Below are 19024 nucleotides of genomic sequence, written 5' to 3' on the forward strand. Positions count from 1 at the left end.
ACAGAACATAATGAAACCACAAAACCAAAACAAATCTATTATTCCCTAACATTGAATTTAAGAAATCTTATATAGTATCCCCCCTTTGTCATCTGGAATTGTTAAAAGCCACTAAATCATTTTGTACAGGAAGTACATAAAAAGATTTCACACGCAAAAAATAGACTAAATCGCCATAAGGTTATTCTAACACGAGAGAAGAAAACATGCCTTAACTCCACCGTTTTATTGAAATGCTCTTCTTTCGGGCTGCCGGTCAGCCTATGCAATGTACATTTGTAGAAGGATATGCGAGCAGTTTATAACGGGCATAAGCAGCAGTGGCTTTCATCTGAGGCAGATTATTTTAGTATAATTGTAACCCGATAGGTAAGGAAAACCCCTTTGTTTTGTGTCATGGGAAAAAGCAGCTATGAAGAGGCCTTCTCGGCTACAATATCGGTCTCGATCGAAGGCGTATTTTTTAGAGGCAAATATTTGGCAGAGCGGCTGACGGAGAAACGCAGCGCTCTGAGCTCCGCAGTGTTCGGTTACAGTCCGTGCCCTGAAAGGCGTGGGAGCAAAACTGAGGTCCAGGGCCAGAGGCCGCCAAACACAGGATGGCGAGCCCCTTACAAAGGCCACTGAAAGCCGCCCCGTGAAGCCACCGGAGGAAACGCCCCACGGGCTTTCTCTCGTTCCCTTCCTCCAGGGAAGGCCACACAAAGGCATCTCCGAAGGTCCTCCGGCCGCCCCGCGGGGACCGGGCCGAGCAACACCGGACTAGCTAACCCTATTCGCCCCAAACAGTGACATCCCGGTTCCTACGTCAGCCACCCATCCCACTTCGATGCGGGTTCCGGGCGCCAACGGGCCACAGCCACTCGCTGCCCCAGCGCTCGCCCAGCCCTAGCCCGCGCGCGGCCTTCTGACTGGCCACTCGGCCCCGCCAATCCCGGCTCTTGGGCCGGCGCTCGGGGGCTCCATATTGGCTGCTCGAACTCACCGTGCCTTGCTCCCCCGGTTCGGGTCCCGCTCTGATTGGCTCCGCCACCGGTCCCCGAAACCCAATCAGCGCCTCCACTCAGCCACCGCGCAAAATGGCGCCCAACCCCCGAAGTCCAACAAAGAGAAGGCGAGGGTGCCCTCGCGCAGGCGCGGTAGAAAAGTTCCTCCCGCGGATGCTTGCGCTGGTTTAAAACTGCACGCATGCGTTGGCTTCTTTCGAACTGACGGGTGCCTTTGGACCGTTTCTGTTCCCTTTCAACTCCTCCATTCTCGAGATGGCTTTTCTACGCATGTGCGGGACAATTTTTTTTTCCAGAAGCTTTTTTTCAATGACACTTCACGGATCCCCTTTTTTCTATAACGCATGCTCTCGGCCGGTGCCATAGAGTTCTCTTCCTAGGGAGGTCCCTAGGAAGGCTGACATTTTGTATGTTTTGTTTAAGGGGCTCCCAAAGACAGTTGCCATAACAGAACATAGAACTTAGTGGGAGGCGAAGCTGGTTGCTGCCGTTGTATATGTAGGCTGGTGGCCGGTGTGGTTCTTTTTTTTTCTTTCTTTCGCCATTGCTGGCTTAGAGAGTTCGTGGGCGGGGGCGGGCTAAGGAAAAAGACGTCATGCCTTCGAGGCGCCTCGTGGGGCAGCCGCCCGCCCTTTGGGGTAACTTCGCCGGCTGTCTGTGTTGTTGTGGCCCTGTGTAGGCCTTTTCATATGAGAAGGCTAAGAATGTCCTAAAAAGTCTCAGAATAATTTTTTTGGGGGGTGGGGAGGTTATCGCTACGTAAGTAGTGCCCTAATTCGTATTTGATAATTTGGATTTACAGCAATTCTATATATTACATATATTAATATAATATATGACATAATATATTATATTATTATATTAATATATTAATATAAGAATATATATATATATATATATATATATATATATATATATATATATATATATATATATATATATATATATATATATATATATATATATATATAAATATAATATGTCATTTCTCTTTGCTTTTCCTGCCATGAATATGAAAATCATTATTTTTTAGTCCTTGTAGCTGGAAAAAAAAACCTGTGACCCACCCAGTTATGGCTAGTACCCGGATTTCTGGAAACGAAGAAAGGGTTTGTAGTGGACTTTAAAAAAAAATTTATTGCAATTTTTGAAATCCAAAATTTGTTTTATTTCTCAACAAAAATTAGCTGGTCTCTTTAAAAAAAACCATCTGGCTATGGAGGATTGATTTTAGGCTTTGGTTTGTGCAGGAAAAAATAATCCTAAATCATATTTGTAAAACTTGGAATTATTTTTTCCATAGGTTTCACTTCATCTTAATATGCTAGCAATATAGTTCTGCCAAATAGGTTATAATACAGTCAATTTTCAGAACTACTTTTTATATTTTATCCATCCTTTAATAATACATTCTGCAGTGTTTAAGTCAATGCTGTTGGTAGTTCTGCCTTTTTCTCACCCAGCCACCTCTTTCTTAGAAAGACTGATCGCTCAAGTGTAAAAACATTGTAGTAAAAAAAAAAAACTTGCAACTGAAGGAGAAGTACCCAGATATAATGGCTGACTCTTTGTTTTCTTCCTTTTTAATAGATTCATAAAAAGTTGATCCTATATCATTTGGCAATTTCCCAAGATAGTATGTCTGTGGAGATTCTCAGTCATCCAGGTCATGGTTGTCCCAAAGGTGCTTTTTTTTGCCTCTTGAAAAAAAGCATCTTTGGGATGCCAAAGCAGTAGTTAGAAAGCTATAAAGTGTAATATGAATCAGTAGCTCTTCCTGTTCTGCTAAAAATTTCAAAGTTACTCTATACCAATAAAGTTTATAAATGAGAAAAAGCATTATAGTAAGAATGTATTTGGAATTTGAAGAATAATTTTGTGATTGATGCACTCAGAATGGATAATATACAAAATTTTCCTTTTAACAAAATGGCTACATTCATCTAAGAACAAAAACTCTCCCAAATAATTTCCCCTTTGCAGGTTGCAAAGAGGAAATAATTATACAAGTTTGCTTGCGTTTTTACCTTCTGCAGTGTTATTGATTATATTATAAAACAAACCATTAAACTAACTCAATTTAAATCATGTATAATTTACTTGAAGGTAATTAGAACTTGCATATAGTTCATTGGACCTATTGAAATTTTGGCATGACAATTTTATAGTATTGATTCAGAAAATGAAGGTTTAAGAATTGTTAATCACAGGTAATATGCCTTTAATCTGGTACCTTTCTGTCATTAAGACAGACATTTTTCTAAAGTTCTGCAGTAAGAGACATGTACCTTTGGAATGAATAGAAGAGTTTTCCACCATCCTAATGTTTAGCGTATACATGATTTGTTGATTATTAGCATGGAATACTTAAATTGATTTTACATTACAGAATAAGAGTTCCCAGAATAGATTGCAGCATGATTCTATATAAGAAGTTTCCCAATATCTCAAAATCTATTTTTATATAGCATAAAGCCTTAGATCTCAGTAGCATGAGATAAAATAATTACCTCCTTAAAGATTTATAATTATGATTATCCTGATACATTTTCAGTGATGTATGCTTTCTTAGTGGAAACACACCAGATTCTGCTATTTAGAAAAGTATAGTAAAAAATTAAGTGGCACTCTAAAGTACTGGTGGCATAATTCTCCATTTTATAAATTCCCCAACTGTGATTCAGAGTCCACAAATACCTTAACTCAGCAACTGTAGAAATTTGTTTCTAAAATAAGTTAACCAGTTGTGCCTGTTTTAACTATAGTTGACGGTAGTCAGTGTAATGATTCCACTGAAGGCTTTAATAAAATGATTGCTTAATTCAGTGGAAGTTCCTTTTGAAGAGAATTATGATCATGATTCAGAACAAAAATTTAAAATGTTAGCTTTCCTAATACAAATTTAAAAATAAGGCAGTTGAAGAAATTAAAATAAAACAAGTCAATAATCCAAAACGTATAGAGCTGTCAACAGATGATCAGTCAGATAAGCCGACATTAAAATAAAGCCAGTGGAACAGCTTGTCTTTGGAAGTTGTAGGAGCTTCATTCCTTGAGACTTTCAAGAAGAGATTGGGCTGCCATTCATCAGAAATGGTGTAGGGTCCTCCCCCCTGCGGGGGGTTTGGACTAGATGATCTATAAGATCCCTTTCAATTCTGTTAATCTGTAAGCCAATTTAGTATTGTATCGCTACCTGATATAATACAAAACTTAGTATTGTATCACTACCTGATACTAGTAACACTACCTGATACTGTAGTTTCTTCCCCAAACCCCCAAAATTTTAACCTTAGACTGTCTACTGTTGACCTCACCCCATTCCTAAGAGGTCTTTAAGGGGCGTGCATAAGCGCACCAGTGTGCCTATTGTCCTTGTCCTAATATTCCCTTGTATTCGTATTCATTTCATGTATTCATAATCATGTCTATATTTATATTAGTTATCTAATGCATACTTGACAAAATAAATAAATAAAATAAGTACCAAATCTCCACAAAGAGGAGGATCCTGAATCTAGGTGTTAGACTTTAGAAGAATCTCTCCTGTTTCTTTGCACAATGTACAGCTACAAAAGGAGAAAAAGGGCATTAATATTTGTGTGGATATATACCAGGAAAAGCGATACTTTGGATATTAGAGAAAACAACATTGAACTTATTATTGTAGGAAATCAAGAAAACGGCTGAGAAGGTGGCAGTGGCAAGTGAGTGTAGTACTGTTGCCCAGAAAACTAAATGAAATCACCAGGAGTTAAGCTCAGTTTATGGATGCTGGCAGCATATGTTACTGAAGGCATAATACATATTTTTCTTGGAAATACATTCTATTTCATTATTTTGGGCATATCTCAAAAGAAGTCATTTTATATAGTCAGAAATTTAGTAAATACATGTTAAAATCTCTTTATGTGTAGCAGTCAGCAGCTTAAACTGTGATATTATCTTTATATATTGTCTTACATTTTGCATTTCTGGAATTTTATCTCATATATTGAGTCTTCTCTTTCATTTTCACCCAGATTAAATATGTGCAGGGAGATCTTTTTACTTGTCCAGAAACGGATTCCTTGGCTCACTGTATTAGTGAGGATTGTCATATGAGTGCTGGCATAGCTGCTATTTTTAAGAAGAAGTTTGGTGGTGTTCAGGAACTTTTGAACCAACGTAAGTAAAGGGCCAAGGTAGACCAGTTTATAGAACCACAGAATCTACTACTATACAGTAAAAGTGAGTGTTATGCAAATAGATTTCTTCAGATGGCAGATAGTTTTTTTTTCCTGTTCTGCTCCACTAATACTTTTATAATGTGCTGCAGATGGAGTTTTTTGAGTGGGGAAACTCCTAGACTAACTTTTGAGGGCATTTAGTAGTCAGGGACAATGGTCCCTTCTTATTTCATTGTTTCCATTAGAAAATATTTAAAACAAGTATAAACATAGTTGAGAATAACAAAAATAATACAATTATTAAATAATATTCAGGATACATCAGTTAAGCTTGCCCCAGAAGAGGTTTAACTTTCTGTAGCTATATGACTCTTTCAAATAGAGCTATTAGTTGTCGTCATATTGTATGCCCCTGCCTTGGGAGACAGGCAGCCAGGAGTTCATTACTTTTTTTAAAAAAGTATCTAAATAAGGCCTGTGTTAGCAACAACAACAACAACAGATTAATAGAACCACTAGGTGATTGAAGAGCTTACTTTGTGTGTTAGCTCTATGTCTGGGACTTTGGAGACTATTGATGGGGCAGGAATTTTATCAGTACATTATAGTTTTTAAATGTGTCCCATATGTAGACTATTAATACACTTGTTACCAGTTTATTCAGTTGTACTATAGTATAGTATAATTTTACTGTAGTATAATGTGAAATTGTAACTTGGTTGGAAAGGTTAGAAATATGACAGTGATATTACCTCAACATTTTAGAACAAATCTTATATAAGCACTTATCTAATTTTTACCTACACTTGATTAAGTGTAGTTCATCTGTATCTCATTGAATCCTATGCTGTAATGTTTCACATATAGTCAATTTATATATTTTTAGTTTCTTTCTAAAAATACATGAGAGTAGGGGATAACCATAGTGGTTTCTTACGTGTTTGTTACGATAGTTTTGAAAAATAATAAACGTATTTTCAGTACTATGGAGATTAACTGATTTTTCTAAAAAAAAATCTAACATAGACAAGAAGACTGGAGATGTGGCTATTCTGAAGAGAGAAACTAGATACATATATTACTTGGTATGTCATTCGGCACGTTATTGATATTTATTCTACAGATAAATATACGATTTATGCATCAAGAATTATGATTGGCAAAAGTTAAACATCCTCTCCATTGAGAAACATTGCTTAGATTTTTAATAGTTTCTCTGAAGGAATTGCTATACAAATGCAATGTTTGTGGGATGAGAGATAAGCCATGGTGGTACAGTGGTTAGAATGCAGTAGAATCCTTCTGAGGTCAATAAAATGAGGACTCAGATTGTTGGGGGTAATATGCTGACTGTAAACTGTCTAGAGGGGGCTGCAAAGCATTATGAAGCAGTATATAAGTCTAACTGCTATTGCTATTATTATCTAATAAGTTTTCAATTGACATCAGATAATCACGGTTTTCCCAACTGGTATTTTAAAATTCTGTCAGGCGATGGAATTCAGTGTCAGTATGATTGTATAACACAAAATAATTTATTTCTCTCTTTTTTAAAATGACCTTGAGATTTCACCACAAAATGTCAATATTTGTCCAGGATTCTTGACAAATGATTTCTATCTTAGGAATCAAATTTAAAGAGCAAATAATCCATATTTTTATCGTTTTAAACCTCACAGACAAATATTTTCATAAGTCTACATATGACAATTTATTTTTAACATATTTAAAGTTATAATGATGTAATTAAATCACTGATTTCCAGTTTGCAGGCACACATTTTTTCAGGATTAGAACTTAAGTCTCCAATTAAAAATAAATTAAAGCATGCCTTTTTTGTTTTGTTTTCCAGGTTAATTATGTAAGATAGTATATTCTTGTGATCTGTCTTTCATTGGCTTAAATAAAGGCTTCCAACATTTCCCCTTAATATTAACCACTATATCATGGGTCCCCAAACCCCGGTCCATGGACTGGCACTGGGCCACGGCACGCCAGAAACCAGGTCGTGCAAACAAGTAAAACCCCATCTGCAGGATGCAGGCAACATGTGAAATCACGCCCCCTGTAGTCTGTGGAAAAAACCTCTCCATGGTACCAATCTTTGGTGCCCAAAAGTTTGGGGCTGATACATAATCAATGAAAACTTGAGGATCATTATATGACTCTTTACCAATGCAGTCCTGTTACAGTAATTAATTTATTAATTTCATAAACATTAATTTAAAAGATTTAAAATCTAATACATGACCTTAATATATTAGTTAACTGCAATCCTTTGTATGTTTATTCAGAAGCAAAGTGTGTTGGGTTTATTCCTGGGTTAAGGCTGCAGTTTGAAACATGTTTTTCAAGAATTTCCCACTGAATTGACTGAGATTTCTAAGTAGACATATAGCATGCAACATAAAAGGAATCAAATCTAAAATGTTTCTAATCTACATTTTACCACTTTTTAGATCTCAAAGAACAAATATTTTCATAAACCTACATATGACAATTTACGGAAGAGTTTAGAAGCTATGAAAATCCATTGTCTGAAAAATGCAGTAATTCACATTTCTATGCCAAAGTAAGCTCATGTTTATACTATAAAGTTACCATACTATATTTACACATTAACACATAAAATAGTTTTTCAGTAATTGAAAATCTACTTTTTTATTTATATTCAAATATTTTGGATATTTTATTTATATTCAAATATTTTATAAAGGCTCTAAAGCCTTTAAGTTCAAAAGAACTGGAAGAGCTGCTGACTTTTTAGATTAAGCACATTCAGAATATATTTTTGTATATTTAAAGCAAAAGACCTGTTTTCATTAAATTTGAAGGTGTTATTAAATGGGAGATACTACACTACTTTTCAAGGATATGTATGTATCATGTATGTATGTATATGTGTGTGTGTATGTATGTATATGTATATATATATCCTTAAAAGTATTATCTTCCATTTAATAACACCTTCAAATTTAAAATTAAAATTGTTGAACTGAAAACATACTCAGAGCGTCACACTTCTATAGCTTGAAAAATGTGACCTAAAATGAAGCTGCTTGTTAGATGGTCAAAATTATGGATGAGTTTCTAAAAAAATCTAGATTTTAGTTTAGTGATATATCTAATAAGCTAGTGAATGATTTTTAGTTTCTTAGAATGTTACACACACACATTTTTGTGAGCCACAAGACTTTTTTTCTACGTGTGAGCTAATATTAATAATCATGGGATGTTTCTTTTAGGTAAATCAATAAGTGTGACAATTGAGATATTTGGTATGTGATTAGTATTGTATCATATTTGCATCTAATATGTTGGTTTGAACTAATCCTTTTTTTGGCACTGCATATATGCTTCCTATAAATCATGGTGAAATAAATGTTTCAAAGAAAGTACCCCAAAAAGACACCTTGTATCCTCTATATTTCAGGATTGGTTGCGGACTTGACCGCCTGGACTGGAAGAAAGTTTCAACAATGCTTGAAGAAGTATTTGAAGATACAAATATTCATATTACAGTTTATACTCTTTAATTCCTAGTATAATTGTCTTTTCTCTTTGTTGTTATATCCTTGTATCTTAGCTGGCATAGGCTGATAGAATTATCTTCATTCCAGTATCCACAATTCTTTAAGTCATCTTCTGCTCTATTCAATTTTTTTTTAAGTCAAAATGTACATTCTAGTGTTCAGAAACTTTGAATAACTATTGCCTATTTAGCAATTGGAAGATGTTAAGAAAAACACTGATAAAACTGAAAAATTTTGATCTAGATTGGCAATCATGTGGAAGAGATTAGAATAAGGTGGAAAGTTATGTTTCAGTTAAAGTTTACAAAAAAATCAGATGTTCACATATATAAATAAAAGAGCTTTTCCAAATACGAGTTTTAAGTATTTATGCTTTTGAAATACTGCAGTATATCAATTACAGATGTAAAATTATTCCTGTACACCCAGGTCCATTGTTGAAATGTATAGGGGTGCTATTTAAACATTCCATGAACAATTTCATACACATCATAGATTGCTGGATCAGATTTGTTTAGGTGGTTTCTTTAACAGGGTACATACACAAATTACTTCTCATTGATTAACAGAGACCAAAATTTTTAATAATATATATGCTAATCAGTTCACAAGTGCAAAAATATTTCTACCTCCCTCCACCAATACTTTGTGAATGGTCACTGTCAATAAAATAATTAGTAATCTCTTTCCCTATTATATTTCCCTTTGATTTCTCCTACTATTCATTGCATATTAAAAAAATTAAATGTTAAAAATACACAATTGTTAAATTTATTTTTTGAAGTTTCTTTGGATGGGACTTTTCTAAACTTATAAGTGATAGAACTTTGACTCTGTTATTTGCCGTTTATGTTTTTTCTTCTATGTGAATAACAGCATTGCAGGTTTATGTATTTTAAAAAATCAAATCCCTACATGCACCATAATAAATGTATTTTTAGTCTATCAGCAAGCAGTGCGTCAGCTAGAGACTTCTGGTGTTTCCTGTTTCAAAGCAGCCCTGGAAAACTGAGTTGAGAGTCCCAAATGTTAAGAGTATATCATGCTTGTTGCTCCATGGGATTTTTTTTTCCTGGAGAGACAGAAAAAGAGACAAAGTGGTTTTGTCAGCAATATGGTGTTTTATTTCTTGCAAAATAGGAGAACTAATATAAACATTCCTTATTTTGCAGGAGGTTTGATTTCTTCACTGTTCTAAAATCATAAAATCCATTTGGCACCTTTTATATAGCTAGAGATACTTTCATAATAGCTTCTTCAAATCTCTCTTGATAATTTTATAGAGATTGAGATTTTTGCCATATGTAGGATATGAGATAGGCAGCAAATAAATTTCCTAAACAAACAAACTAACTAATTTAATGGTATACTTTTAAGATTCCAGGTTAGTTTTATTGTAATTACGGTATGTGCTTGTTTTAGTTGATTAAAATATTCTAAAATATTATTTATGTTCTTTTTTTATACTCTGATTCAAATTGATGTGATTTGCAGCATGGAATTTGTACTGCCGAAAATGCAGCACCACTTGAAAAATGCTTCACTATAATAGATTGTTATATTTCTGTTTAAATAGCGTAGCAGATGGATTAGGGAGAAAGACCTAGTTAAGTGTTAGGGCAAGGGTGTCAAACTTTCTGCATCACATTGCTATCACGTGATGTTTTGCAACGTTTTTTACCTTTGCGGAGCTGGGGTGGGCGTGGCCTGTGTGATGCATCTGGCCCACAACCAGTTTTTTCACCCCTGGGTTAGAGCATTCCTTTGCATCCAGAAATATTGTGTTTCAATTCCACTAAAGTATCACTCCCTGAAACGTTAGCAGCTGCAACTGTTGAATTAGATCAGTGTTTTTCAAAATTGGCAGCTTTACAATGGGTGCTGTTAAGTCCACACCTTAAAGGTGCCAAGTTTGAAAAAAGCTGAATTACAATAGATAGATCATACGTTTGGCTTCTTGTGAGACTGATTCCTATATTAATTTGCCATTTCCACCAATCAGTTTTTCTAACTGACATAATATAGATACATGGAGCCATTGCCATATGGAAGTGAGAATGAAGATAGAATGGATTCCTTGGGATCCAGATTCTAGAAGCACTCTGGAAAAACAAACTGATCTGTGATCTCTGATTGGAACAGAGACAATCTCGTAAAGAGGCAATAAAGAGATGGGGTTGTCTTTTAAAAAAGTGGGGCAACTCTGTATTTTGCGTATCTTTCACCAAAGAAGTAGGATCACCGCTCTTCCATGGTTGACTGAAAATCAGGAAAGAAATACTGCTGCCATGTAAAATCTGTGTTAAAAATTGGGGAATTACAATATATAGCTAGAGATTAGTGAAACACGCAGATTAGAATTCTAATCTAGAGGCCTATTTGAGCTATGGAATGTTGCTATTTTCGTGCATAATCCAGTCTGAGGGAATGCTGCTGTAGCTGAAAGCAATTTTGGAAATCACTCAATTTCTTTTTTACTTTTGTGCCTTTTCAGCCTCTAGTGTTCTAGGTTTGATATACATAAAGATTTGAATTCTTGATACTTATTCTGGGGTCAGACTTTAGTTAAATGTTTCTTGATTAACCTACTGCCAGGACATTTATTTCCCCCTGCTGTCTCCTGAATAAATAATTGACGGGTTCTTCAATGTGCCAGCGGTTGATAAAATAGAATTCAATATGCCTCTGCAGTGAAATGCAGAGATTTGTGCTCTAATCTGCCCAAAGCTGCTATGTTAAAAACCAAAATTAAGTTTATGGTGGTCTAAAAAAGTACCCTAAACAGGGAAATTTCAAAATCACACTTATCACTAACCTCAGTGCAAAAGTTCACCAAGCTTTTCATCATAAAATTGGAAGTTTTCTTGAATGTCTTCCCAGGGTGTAAATGCCTTTGCTTCTTCCTCCTGCTCTACAAAGTTTTGCCAGACATACTCAAAATCTTGAGGTTTCATGATCCTCAATTTACAACCAGCTGTTTTCATTTTCTTCAAAGCAGCTTGCATGTCAGGTTCCTCCCACATGAATAGACGACCTACTGCAATGGAGAGATGTAGGTTCTTATTCTTCTGAAGTGCTTTAGCTATCCGATCAGCACAGCCTACACAGGGGCTACAACTGGCGTACCAGGTGACACTGTAGCGCAAGCCAGACTCACACTTGGGCAAGATGGTATTGAAGAAGGCATCTTCTGCATGGGCTGCTGCGTGTTCATCTTCCAGATAGCCCCGTAAGATTTTGGACTCCTTGCCCTGAATCTCTATGATGTAGCAGAGGAAGGTCTTGTTTCTTCCTGAACTGTATTCAACATTCTTGAACTGGAAATTGAAAAAGCAGGCTGGAAGCCGTTCCCTGGAGAGAGGAGTGAAAGTATCAGTGTGGATACAGAGGTTATATAACTGCTTATACGGTTTCGATTTTATCGAGATAATTTTATGACAACACTATTATTCCCCAAAGTACACAAGTGGGAAGTAACTTGACATTAGCTATTTCCCATTTACAGCTTATGCATAAGAAACCTCACCAATAAGTATTCTGGAGCTATGGAATAGGAATTGCTAGGAATTTGCTTTGAATTGGAAAAAATAAAGAGAGATGAATCACACAATATCACAACTATTACCAGCTTTTTGTTGTTTTTTAGAGCAAACCCCCCCCCCCCCGCTAGTTCTGTCTAATTGTATTGGGCAACATTTCTCACCTAGATAAATATATATATATATATAGTTTCAATTCAGTAGTTTAATTTATTGGGATTTAAACTGAAAAGTTGTACAAAGGGTAGGCTGTGTGCTATGTGCTGTTTTTGTATTCTATTGGAGATATATATCCAATTAAAAGCATAATTTACATTTTGTTCATTTTCTTATTTTCTTTTAGAATGGTTACTAGAGAAGTATGTAATTATTCTACATTTTTGTTATCTAAAGCCAGTAGCCAATAAGCGCTTTACTCACATTTTCTTTTCTTTTCTACCAGTTTTCACCTCAGAATAGATTTGTTTTAACTCATACACATTACTCAGTCAATATTATTTTATATAAAAGAATAAAATCAATAAAGCACAAATAGTTCTTATTTTACTGGAAATGGGTGACTTAATTCTTGAGTCCTTGAAAATAAACTTTCCAAAATCTTTAGCATTCTTCTTTAATTGCAATGTACTTTAAATGTCTTTTATACCAGAAGCCTTGTGGAAAATAAATGTAAATCACATAATGTCTTTCTTTATTATTCTTTTAAAGATTCCCAAGCGCGCATTCAGCCAGTGTGTGAATGTGTGAGAATACTACAGAATATTTTCAATGGTAAATTGCTAGGAAAGGAAAATGCTTAATTTTCCTGTCCTGTCTTTTTTCCCAGTGCCCCAAGTGACAACATTAACAATACTAAGTAGCCTAGCTGTTGCAGTGTAAGATGATGGTGTAGAAACAGTATGATTTTGCTTCCAAAACATTTATATGTCTTTTTCTGCAGATCTGTAGCAATGGCAATGGATAAGATATTTGTTTGGCTTTTTCATTGCAGAGACTCTCCAATGCCCCCTTCCCTTCTACTCCAGTCCAGTCCAATTAAAAGATTTAGGAGGAAAGCAAAGCAGTTTTCATAACACAACACATGTATTCGTAAACTTTGGATGCATGCATGTCTCCCTTATAATGATCATTGCCAGGAAATTCAGCTGTCAGCACCTGTTCACTTATCCTGATTTGTTAGGCAGTAGATCTATATTGCTGCTAAGTATGAGATACACCGATTTTAAATTAACCTCTCTGTTCTGTACAATACTGATGTACAATTTATATATGCTGTTGGAAAGTTAAAGTTAGAAAACTTTAAGTCTTTAATTTGAAAAAAAAAAGTTTATCCCTGTTATTATTTCCCCTCTGGGTTCCAACTAGGAAACTTTTATACTACACATTTTTGATAGTGTGCTCACTATTAATGAATAGTGAAGTAGTTTCCTCATTTTTATTGATCCTAGGAATTACAGGTAGCTCTCGACTTTTATAACAGTTTATTTAGTGACCGTTCAAGTTACAACAGCTCTGAAAAAATGACCCTTTTTCACACTTAAGAATATTGCAGAATCCTGTTGGTCATGTGATCAAAATTTGGATGCTTGGGAATTGACTCACATTTATGACCGTTGCCATGTCCAGGAATCATGTGATCACCTTTTCCAACTTTCTGACAAGCAAAGTCAATGGGGAAGCCAGATTCACTTAACAACTGTGTTATTAAATTAATAACTGTGGTGATTCAGTTAACAGCTGTGGCAAGAAAAGTCATAAAATGGGGCAAAATTCACTTAACAAATGTCTCAGCAACAGAAATTTTGGACTCAATTGTGGTCATAAGCAGAGGACAAGCTGTATATCCATATGTTATTAGACAAATGTTTTCAGTCATTTCAATATGATTATATGAAGGGTGCGTCCTGAAAATAATTGAGTCTTCCATTCCATAAAAATCTTTCTTTTTTTTCTTTTTTTAAAAAGAAAGGATAGATTTTTGTTTTGGCGAAATGAAATTTCAATAAAGTAAATGGCCAGGTTACTCTATTTTTTGACAGACAAAACAGAAAATCTTGTGATATTTTAAGATTAAAAAAATTATTACCTCGTTAGATTTTCTGAACTACAGTACAATGTAGTTTCATTTCCATATGGAAATAAAATAAAGAAGCCCAAAAGGTGATGGTGGCTATGCACAAGAGAGTTATTAGGCATCACATTAGCATTCTTGTACTAGTGAATGGATTGGTCTTTATTTAATCTGTATTAAAGAATTTTGAACCTCTTACTTCTAAATTAGTTCTTTTATGAAGAGTTATATTTTTAACATTCTTCTGCCTGAGGAGAGCCATCTACTATACCCAGCGATCAGGATAGGATGCTATTCCTGCTAAGTTGCTTACATCTTAAAACTGGTTATAAAGGAAACTGGTTTTTAAAAAATCATTATGGATTTCAGGTTTTGGCAACTATGCTGACCAGGGGTATGTCTGGGTACCATAGCAATTTTCATTATCCTTGATTGGTGGACTTTCCTGCTTCTTACCCCTCTCATTCATGCTGAAAATCAAGCACCAATTACTCTCTTTTTAGTGGATATCTTTGGGAATGTGTTGTGGACTGATTATCATTTGGGCTAGAAGGGCAAAATGCTAGAACTATTGCCAGTTTCACCTGGTTAAAGTGTGATGAGGGCAGGTTGAGGATGGCATCATGTTTACCTGGCAGTGGAGATAACATAATCATGAACTGGTTCTAACTGCTTAATTTTGGCTGCAGAACAATGTAGTATAAACGAAAGCTCCATATATCTCAAGAAATGTACATGGCTACCTGTAGGATAAATTATCGTGTTGAAAAATGGAGCAAGGAATAATCTTCATTGTAAAAACTGATCAGGCCATAGGACACACAATTCCAGAGATACATCGGTTTGGGGCAGAGTTAAAAGAAACTTTGGCAAGAAAGCAAACTTGTAATCTAGTGATTGTAGCTGAAATGTTTCAATTGCCAGGGATAATTAGGCAGCACTGTTATTCTTAAGGTTTTTAATTCCTCATTAGCTAAATGTCTTTTTTCATCAGGCTAATATGTAAATAATTGAAAGTATAACTTAATTTTGTGGCCACGAGGGTGATGTAAATCGTAGGATAATACTGTTTTATGGATGAAACGTTTAAATTAAACCTGACGAAGAAAACTGGCATCTTATTGAAGATGTAAAGAAATTTAACAACATTACAAAAGTAGGCTACTAATGTTTCTTTTATTTTAAATAAGACTCAATCTATTAAATGAAAGTAATTTGACACAGACTCCTTAACTAAAATGTTAGGTCTGGGATAAAATTCCAATATATAATAATGCTAATCTAATCCATGATGACAATGTTGCGATGATGAAGCCGATAATGAGAAAGATCTCACCATATGTATATAACCTTTAGCTTCTTGGAGATAACATGGAATATAAATATCAATAAATTAAACATTATGCTTTCCTTAATCCCTAAGGTACATATTTTCTAATTTGCTTTTCTAGCTGTCTAAACAGAACTGCCAGAATTACAGACTCTGCCTTCCATGAACCTATTTAATTTGGGGCCTGTCACTCAGTCCAACTCACCTCACAGATTGGTTAGAATAGAATATTATAGAATAGAATAGAATGGAATGGAATAGAATAGAATAGAATAGAATAACATAGTTGGAAGGGACCTTGGAGGTCTTCTAGTCCAACCCCCTGCTTAGGCAGGAAATCCTACACCACTTCAGACAAATGATTATCTAATCTCTTCTTAAAAACTTCGTGTTGGAGCATTTACAACTTCTGGAGGCAAGTTGTTCCACTGATTAATTGTTCTGTCAGGAAATTTCTTCTTAGTTCTAAATTGCTTCTCTCCATAATTAGTTTCCACCCATTGCTTCTTGTTTCTACCCTCAGGTGCTTTGAAGAAAAGTTTGACTCCCTCTTCTTTATGGCAACCCGTGAGTTGTTGTGAGAAATAGGAGGGAGGAGTAAATAAATAAATGATCCTACATAGGATCCTACTCCTAAATTTGAGTCACATCTGCTTTCAGGTGATGGGCGGCACTTGGATTTGAATGACATGATGGGGAGTCATACACCAAAAAGACTTATTGAGGTCAAACCAGAGATTAAATATGATTTATTCCACTCAGAGATAAGCTTAAAATTATATATTTAAGTAATGTTATATATATTAATAAATATTAATGAGTATCCTTTGGTCACACATTTGATAATTTTTGTTATGATTGAAATTACAGTGTGACAACTTTTGACAGTCTCTGGGTGCCATTGCCTACACAGAGAGAGGGGGGGGGAGTGAGTGAGTGAGTGAGTCTTGGTCTTTCATTTAGTACTTCTTTTCTTTGCATTGCATTCTTTGCATATTACTTTAGGCAGCAGTTCCTGTAGGAAAGAATACCTCCAAAGGGTTAGAAGAAGGAGCCTTGAGGGCTTTGTACTTGTCCTAGTCTTTTTAATCTTGTACTTTGGTTCAGCTACCGGAAAATCAAATAGCTTTGATTCAACTGACCAGAAGCAATGCCCAAAGGCATTTTTGAACCATGAATTGGGATTATTTTATAAGGACTCTAGTGCAGGGCTGCCCAACCTTGGCAACTTTGAGACTTGTGGACTTCAACCATTGCTGGCTGGAGAATTCTGGGGGATGAAATCCAAAAATTGTAAAGTTGCCAAGGTTGGATACCCCTGCTTTAGTTTATAATCTTACTTAGTTCAGTGGGATTTATTGCCTAAAGGATGGAGCATTTGCTTACATTCTTACTGTAGTTTCAAATAATACAATACTCTCAGCAGCAACACTGACATTTATAAATTGGCCCAAATTACCTTGTTGCTATTTTTGCCATTAGACAAAGGAATGACTAAAAGTTAGCAATTGCTCCACCCTGGCATGGCTTAATGGGCTAGGCTAGAAAAATTAATGCCTATCATAAGAACGGAACCTTAGAGAGTTTTCATCTAGCATTTGTCCATAGATTTGGATAATAGCAAAGTATAGTCTCGGGATTTCAGTGCACGCTTCACTTACTTTTCATAGGTCACATGTATTACTAAAAAAACAAATGGCACAGACAGACCATGATCCCAGCTGACAATGACTTGACAATACATACTGTATCTAGATTCATCACTGACATTTATGGTAATTCTGGTTTTTTTTTTAATGTACAAAATGAAAGCCAAACTGCCCCAGCTGAGGTTCCAACATGCCATCCAGGAGATTGTAAGATTTGAAATCCAACAAAATTGTGTGGTATTTAGTTGATAAAAGTGATAAACCAGTTAGTTGATTTTTGATTAAACATGTGCCATCAAGTCAGATTTGAGTCTTAACAACTACACAAGTTGAGTTTGTCCGGGAAATATGATTACAGTAGTTAGTTGGCAAAAGCACCAAGATAATGCTACATGCTTGATTCTGAAATCATATCAATATTTAATTCAATTATAATTTTAATTCAATTATATTTAATAACCTATACTAAACCTTAACACATTTTATTTTTTTCTTTGATTCCCCCCCCCCCTCTATAAATGATTGCAGAAAAGAATTCCTGATATAGAATGATCACTCAGGCTAGGTTTGTTTGTTTTTTAAATGTATTTCTCTTATCTCAATCCTTTCAGAGTTATCCAATGAACTTACTTACCACTCACTGCTGCAATTAGGCCTTTCTGTTTATCTGATTTTAAATACCTCCAAATAAACAAGCAGTTTTTATTTTTTCCAAGGAATGAATTTAGCCTTAAGTTTTTCCAGTTCTACCTTTTCCCTTTACCTATCAGTGCTTTTTAACAGAGTTTTTGATGTGGAAAAATGCATGCTTTTAAGCAGTCTCATAGGCTTCGCAAAGCAATACTGTACTGCTAAGTCATAGATAAGAGTTATTTTCCTTTTTTCTTTCATTTGCAAAGGGAGAATAATCATTTCAGTACCACACATGATCATACTAAAATAAGTGGCTTTGCTCCAGATATTATATCCAGCCTGGCTGGATATAATTTAAGTCTCTCCCCATTTTATTGCAGGACTCAGATACAACCTGATTTCATTATTAACAGCAAAATCCTCACATGTGAGACGGCCATTTCTTTTTAAAGAAACCTGCAAATACGCCAGTTCCTAAGCAAGGAGTTGCTCCTGTCAACATGGCGATGAAATAGTGCTCTTACCCTGTGACAATTTCAAAGGGTGGCAATTCCTCCGGTTCCTTTGGCTTTTCCCCCTCTGCGGATTCCTCTGCAGTTTCTGCAGTTTCTGCATTTTCAGGCTTTTCGCCATTCTGGGCTACTGGAGGTTGTTCCTGCTTCTCAGCCATCCTGTTCTACTGTACCAAAGACCACAGCAGTGGCCAAGAACTGGGCACAGGCTTCAGAAGCAGAAATGGAGCAGGGAGGGAGACAGAGAGCAGTTCTGGCAGTTCTCAGGAGCTATATATGGAATGGGAGCAGTGGCAGAGATGGGAATAGGCTAGGATGACCCCCAGCACTCTCAGATATCACCTCCTTCACTTTTAACTCTGGTCTGAGACATTCTTTTGCTCCCCATTTATTTTAAATATGAAGTGATGAGTGGAGCGTGGGTGGATTAGGTAATGGAGGGATGCAAAAGTAACCTATTTATCCATAGCCATGACAGAAATCTGACACGGTGCAGAAGAGCTGGCCACTCTCCTATGCTCTTGGACTTACTGAGATGCCTTCTTCCTGCCCTTGAGGGACCACCTTCCAGAGGTGCCAGA

General features: G+C 35.7%; 3 protein-coding genes across 16 annotated transcripts in view; 1 reads left to right on the top strand and 2 right to left on the bottom strand.

Annotated features, from left to right (window-relative positions):
- NFYA (nuclear transcription factor Y subunit alpha) overlaps positions 1-1117 on the bottom strand; it is a 19238-nt gene extending 18121 nt beyond the window's left edge. For all 6 annotated transcript variants that reach the window (XM_081947271.1, XM_081947269.1, XM_081947267.1 and 3 more), the window contains exon 1: positions 986-1117. The gene's annotated coding sequence lies outside the window, so the exon portion shown is untranslated. The remainder of the gene's footprint in view (positions 1-985) is intronic.
- OARD1 (O-acyl-ADP-ribose deacylase 1) lies at positions 1082-9657 on the top strand. Of its 9 annotated transcripts, none has more exons than XM_081947275.1 (6): positions 1227-1279; positions 2041-2116; positions 5030-5174; positions 6203-6261; positions 7636-7748; positions 8610-9657. In XM_081947275.1, the coding sequence occupies exons 1-6, from the start codon at positions 1263-1265 to the stop codon at positions 8710-8712; spliced, it is 513 nt and encodes a 170-aa protein (XP_081803401.1). In that variant the 5' UTR covers positions 1227-1262; the 3' UTR covers positions 8713-9657. The 9 variants fall into 9 exon arrangements, with proteins under 9 accessions (XP_081803409.1, XP_081803401.1, XP_081803406.1 ...); XM_081947276.1 differs by lacking the exon at positions 1227-1279 and adding an exon at positions 1327-1520; XM_081947277.1 differs by lacking the exon at positions 1227-1279 and adding an exon at positions 1327-1505.
- APOBEC2 (apolipoprotein B mRNA editing enzyme catalytic subunit 2) lies at positions 9061-18767 on the bottom strand. Its single transcript, XM_081947272.1, has 3 exons — positions 18456-18767; positions 11525-12060; positions 9061-9781 (listed from the first exon to the last, which is right to left on the bottom strand). Exons 1-2 carry the CDS (start codon positions 18599-18601, stop codon positions 11526-11528), a joined length of 681 nt encoding a protein of 226 aa, XP_081803398.1. The 5' UTR covers positions 18602-18767; the 3' UTR covers positions 9061-9781; position 11525.
- Positions 18768-19024: the final 257 nt, after the last annotated feature.

The sequence above is a fragment of the Natrix helvetica genome, assembly GCF_964273705.1.
Source record: "Natrix helvetica genome assembly, chromosome: 3".
Lineage (NCBI taxonomy): Eukaryota > Metazoa > Chordata > Lepidosauria > Squamata > Natricidae > Natrix > Natrix helvetica.

Bases quoted from the DNA above. Each gene is read 5' to 3' on its own strand.
- OARD1 (XM_081947275.1), top strand. The intron at 2,117-5,029 runs GTTTGTAGTGGA...ATTTTCACCCAG, and splicing joins TTTCTGGAAACGAAGAAAGG to ATTAAATATGTGCAGGGAGA. The intron at 6,262-7,635 runs GTATGTCATTCG...ACCACTTTTTAG, and splicing joins CTAGATACATATATTACTTG to ATCTCAAAGAACAAATATTT.
- APOBEC2 (XM_081947272.1), bottom strand. From the start codon at position 18,601: ATGGCTGAGAAGCAGGAACAACCTCCAGTAGCCCAGAATGGCGAAAAG. The intron at 12,061-18,455 runs GTAAGAGCACTA...TCCTCTCTCCAG, and splicing joins CCCTTTGAAATTGTCACAGG to GGAACGGCTTCCAGCCTGCT.